The 5,195-nt window shown below is 49.5% G+C and overlaps 1 protein-coding gene and 1 pseudogene across 1 annotated transcript in view; one reads left to right on the forward strand and one right to left on the reverse strand.

The window, feature by feature from the left end:
- Positions 1-5,195, forward strand: part of LOC102850028 (phosphatidylethanolamine N-methyltransferase-like) — a 110,849-nt gene continuing 105,654 nt past the window's right edge. The window contains exon 1 of the mRNA XM_006902980.1: positions 1-102. Within this exon, the coding sequence (XP_006903042.1) occupies positions 10-102 (93 nt within the window). The 5' untranslated portion in view covers positions 1-9. The remainder of the gene's footprint in view (positions 103-5,195) is intronic.
- Positions 4,238-5,178, reverse strand: LOC102849617 (annotated as a pseudogene).

A 5,195-nucleotide genomic window follows, 5' to 3' on the forward strand; every position in this document is an offset into this window, starting at 1 on the left:
CTCTGCATTATGAATCAACTGCTGGCCTATGTGAACCCCTTAGATTACAACTTTGTGGTTGCTGTCCTTGCCATTACCTTCAACCCACTCTTCTGGAATGTGGTAAGTGCTGTGCTGCTGATGCTGTCCTGCATGGATGTCCATGTCTAGGGATTTGCTTGGGGGTGGACTTCTTTCCTCTTTGTCTGTCTTTACCAAGTGACAAGGCTCACTCTGTCCTTCAGCCTGCCTAGTACATGGCAGAGGTTGGGCCCGGCCCCTTCTCCCCTGGTAGAGAGGCCTTTAGCATCAGAGATACCAGTACAACTTTGGCATTGAGTGGCTGCTGACCTAGTTATCTATTTTGCTTGATCTGGTGCTCAGATCGTCAATCTGGCCTCCAGGAAGTGTCATCTTGAATATGTTTACATTGGTTGTACCCATACATTTATTTGTGGGGTGTGTTTCATTTTCTGCCATGTTACACAATGAAGCCATTTTCTTAGGAAGCCTTTCTCTGTCCATGGCCTCCATTAGCATTTTAATTTTCCTTAGGGAGGCTTCTTACAGGAAGAGTCTGCTTATCCACAGACTGAACTGTGTTGTACAAACCTGTGTGAACTGAAAACAGGAAATTGTGGTGCACAAATGACATAGGGCTGACTATCCTCAGAACTCAAGTTCATGGAGAAGCTTCCAGTTGCAGTTTGTTTCTCTTGGCTGTCTTTGGAAGAAGGACTAGAGAAGGAAGATTGCTTTCTGAGATTGCTTTCTGAGCTCTAGCCAGGATGAGCAGGACTCTGATCTTAGCCCTGGTGTGCAGTAACTGAACTGCACTTGGATCTAATAGTGCAGAGCCTGTGAATGTCTTAGGATTGTCCTTGAAGGAAATTTGAAACAAAGGCAGAGAGCAGTGCTAGCAACATACTGAGTCTGCTTACTTTCATCTAGAGGGACTCTTGTCCCCAGGAACAGTATAGGACATGTTTTTAAATTTGAGTTTATGAGTGAGGTGGATATGAGTGGTGGGTGGATGGGGTGGGCAGGGGGTGCTTCCCTCATAGAGGCTTGTTTTTCATGAAGAATTCCTCCTGTCCTCAGCATGCTGAACATGCTGCATGGTACCTTTGCATGCCAAGGAGCCAAGAGTGCTAGTCACACTGCTGGCCTGTAAAGAGGGAGTGGAAGAGGTTTGGCTTAACCTGGGTAGGCTAAATGGAGTCCTGACAGATTTGGTTTCAGACGTGGGCTGGGAGTAGCCACGGTAGATTTGGCCTGATATCTTTCCATTTAAGCTCTTCAGGGTTGCTAAGAATCCTTGACCCTGCCCTCATTGCATGTGCTCTGTGAGCTAGACTGGTTCTCCCCTCTCTTCTCCCTTGCCACAAACAGACAGACCAACCACCCACCCACCCATTGCTGTTGATTTGACTTACAGTGATCTTACAGGGTAGAGTAGAACTGCTTGTAGGAAGAATGCCACACAAGATTTCTCCTGTTATTTGTCTAGTGCTTGTTCAAGCCACTGATTTTTAATTAGCAGTCCAGTGTTCAAGCACTGTGCAATATTCTAATATTAGGAGAAATCACAGTGTTAATGGAGCATGGGTCCTTGCAGAGGTTCTGTTTATAGAAAGCCTCCAGCTCCCGAGCATTCCACAGAGGTGATGCACCTCCTTGCTGACCCAGCACGCTCTCCCCCCCTTTTGTGGGCAACACAAGGACTTGACTTGCCAAAGCCACAGTGGGTGGGTGGGTGGTTGTGTTTATTTTTAAATTTTTTATTTTATATTGGTTTGCTTATCTAGTTCGTATATATTGTGTTTGATGCTATTCTTCATTTAGATTGTTTTTCAAACAATCATTCTTATACATTATGGTTTCCCCCACCTTCCACCGCCTTGTTGTGTACTGTTGAATCAGATCCGACTGGCACAGGAGGAAATTTCCCCTCCTTCTCCAGTGGAGTATCTGGTGGATTTGAACCGTGCACCTTTGGGATTGCAGCACAGCTTCTTGCCACTTGGCCACCAGAGCTCCCCTATGCATTATGTTTTGGTTTTTTAAAAAATTTATTATTATTTGTGTGTGTACTGTCAAATCGGATCTGATTGTTACAAGAGGAGATTGCCCCTCCTTCTCCAGCAGAGCATCTGGTGGATTCGAACCTCTGGGATTGCAGTGCAGCTTCTTGCTATTAGGCTGTCAGAGCTCGCCTTGCATTATGTTTTATAAAATTATCACCTTTAGACTATGCCCTGTCTTTTCTTTTCAGGTTCTGCTGGATAGTTCCCATTTCCTTTACCCTCTCCTCCATCCACCAAATTGTGCAACACTGTGATTTACCCCCTACCCATCCTCACCTCTCTTCTCCCACCCCTTCCCACATTGGGTCCCCATACATGTTTTACTAGTTATCCTTAAAGTGGGTTCTTTTATGCTTTTGTGCACAAGTCCCCTCTGATTATTTTCCATTGGCATTCATAACTGTGTGTACTTTGGTTCTCAGAAACTTAAAACAGCTGTGTGGTCAAGACACAGGGTCAGGAGAAAGGCTATGTGTGTATTTGCTTTCAGTTATTTTTGGTTGTATGCTTTTTATTTATTTGCCTCATTTTTTTGGAAAAAATATCATTAGGACAGTTTGTGGCTATTAGTGGGAGAGAAAACTTTTCTGAATTGCTCAAGAATGAGAAAACATGCCCAAATATGTAGCTTAGTGAGCTGCAGCATGGGTGGGGGGGAGCAGAAGAGTAGCAGGAAAAACTGGTTTAGAATCTGTCCCTCAGCCCCTTTCTAGCTATGGAGTGGTATGCCCTCTGCACTTCTATGTGACAGTGATCTCATCTGGGACCACATTGGAGCTAAAAGAGGCCACGTAGTAAAAGGCTCTACTGGGGAACTGCATGGAACAGATGCTTAAGAGCTTGACAAGTAGTTAAAAGATTGGGAGTTTGAACCCAACATGAGCTACTTTAGAAGACAGTCCTGTTGACCTGCTTCTGAAAGGTCACAAATGGAAAACCCTGTGGGACAGCTCTGTTCTGCACACGGAGTGCCTGTAACTCACAATAAACTTGATGGCGGCTAACAGCAAGAGAGATTGAGGCACTGAAATGCCAAGATTAGATGAGTGCATTCATTTCCAACCCGCTTTTATTATTCTCTTTGGAAACGGGGCTTTTTTTCAGGTATATTTTGAGGGCCTACTGTAGGGGAATGCTGTTCCAGCTACATGGGCACCTAGTGCCGTCTAGAGTGAGAAGCTAGGCAAATGTCTAGAGGCAGTGGAGTGATCAGAAAAGGCCTCTTTAACCATTTCATCATCAGAAATGAAAGAACATAAAGAAGACCCCTTGAGTTTCTGGGGAAAAGCTTTCTGGCCTGAGAAAGTAGTAAGTACAGAAATTCCAAGATAGGAATACTCTTAGTGATTTCAAAGATTTAGATATAGTCAAAGGCAAGGAGGCCTAGGTTGACGGGAGGGCCTTGTAGATATTTGATATCAGTGTAGGCTACCTTGACAAAACCGGATATAAGGGCAAATGCAGAAGTTGTGATTGGCACAGAAGTCACATCTTATGGCTGGGATTAGGATAGTGAGAGTGTGAGAAGTGGTCTCATTCTGGTATATTCTGAGATAACAGGGTTGGCATGCCTTTTTTTTTCGAGACAGGATCCAGTTTATTTTGCCTTGGAGGGTGGTCCTGAGAGTGGCAAGTGCCACCCCATCCTGGGTGAAGGAAGGGCCCGAGGGCCAGTTAAGGCCTGTGGCGGGAGAAGCAGGGGGCTTGAAGCCCCTGGAATGCGGTGAGGCCAGGCTGTGGCCTGGAGGCAGCTCTGGTAGGCCGAGGCGGGATGCCCCGCCAGCTTGGGCAGAAGGCACCGGACTGGGACCAGGCCATGGCTGCAGAGGCTGTGGACTTAGGCCACATAGGCACCCCAGGAAGTGAGACATGGGGTGACAACACACAACACAGGATACCAGCATATGGCTCAGAAGGAAGCACAATGGGACACGTAGGCACGGACTCACAGGCCACAGGGACACCCAGCTACAGCCTGGCTGGACACAATGGTAGTGTCACACACAAACCACAGGGGACACACAGCACTGCAGGACACATAGACCCAGGGCCACAGAGCTCAAAGGACTTGGGGGGAGGCGGGAAGATGGCTGTTTGGCATGCCACACTGGAATCACGTGGGATGTGGAGCCCCGCCCAGAGGCTCGGAGTTCATCGCACAGATGCTGGACTTAGTCTGTAGTCCACACCTTGTTGAGCAGCTTCACCTCCTCGTCATAGATGACAAACACGATTGCCATGTCCAGGCAGACCCGGCCCAAGTGAGGGACTGTGCCCTTGTAGAACGCCTTGAGCCCCTTGTTCCTAAGGATCTGCAGGCCGCAGTCCCAGGTGTTGCGGTACTTGTGGGCTTCCAAACCCTGCATCCGGGTCTTGATCACATCCAGTGGAGTGTTCCCAAAGACGCTGGCACCACCCGCTATAGCTCCGAAGACCCCGGTAACCAGGGGGGTTCATGGGATTGTTGGGGTTGTCCCCTTGGTATCAGTTACGCAGGGAAGTCATGACGAAGAAGCGTGTGGCCTGGTTAGAGTCCTGCTTCAGCACAGTGGCCGTGAGGCCCTGGTACGTGCCCTTTAGTCCTTGTTCCTGGACGATCTCCCTGACACTGTGGAAAAATCCTTTGTACTTGGGGTTTGTGGAAGTCTGGTCATGGATGAATTTTACCTTGACAGTCTCCATCGGGCACACGACCACAACGGCCTCAGCCACCCTGGCGCCCAGACCGCAGAGCAGCCCGCGCGCGCGTGCTGTCCAGCCGTCCTTGGGCGTCACGCATGTGGTTGCTAAGGAACTCGAACATGCCGAACCTGACGGCCGCCTTGGGAATGGAACCGTAAAGCAGGGAGCTAAGGCCGCGGTACAGACCCAGGACTCCATGGCTGCGGACTGTCTGGCGCACGCAGTCCCCGATGCCCCGGTACCGAGGTGGGTGCGCGCGCTCGTCCAGCTGCAGCTGCGCCTTCACATACTCGGTGGGGAACGTGATACAGATCTCGATGCCGCCTGCCAGTCCGCCTGCGAGGATCGCCTTCCCCGGGTGCGTCAGCTTGGCCTTCTCGGACGCGGGCACGGCGGCCACCAGGGCGCGCGGCTGGCGGGGAGCAGCCATGGCGGGCGAGGAGGCGG

This window comes from Elephantulus edwardii, unplaced genomic scaffold, assembly GCF_000299155.1.
Source record: "Elephantulus edwardii isolate Elephantulus edwardi_28Jun2011 unplaced genomic scaffold, EleEdw1.0 scaffold00483, whole genome shotgun sequence".
Taxonomy (NCBI): domain Eukaryota; kingdom Metazoa; phylum Chordata; class Mammalia; order Macroscelidea; family Macroscelididae; genus Elephantulus; species Elephantulus edwardii.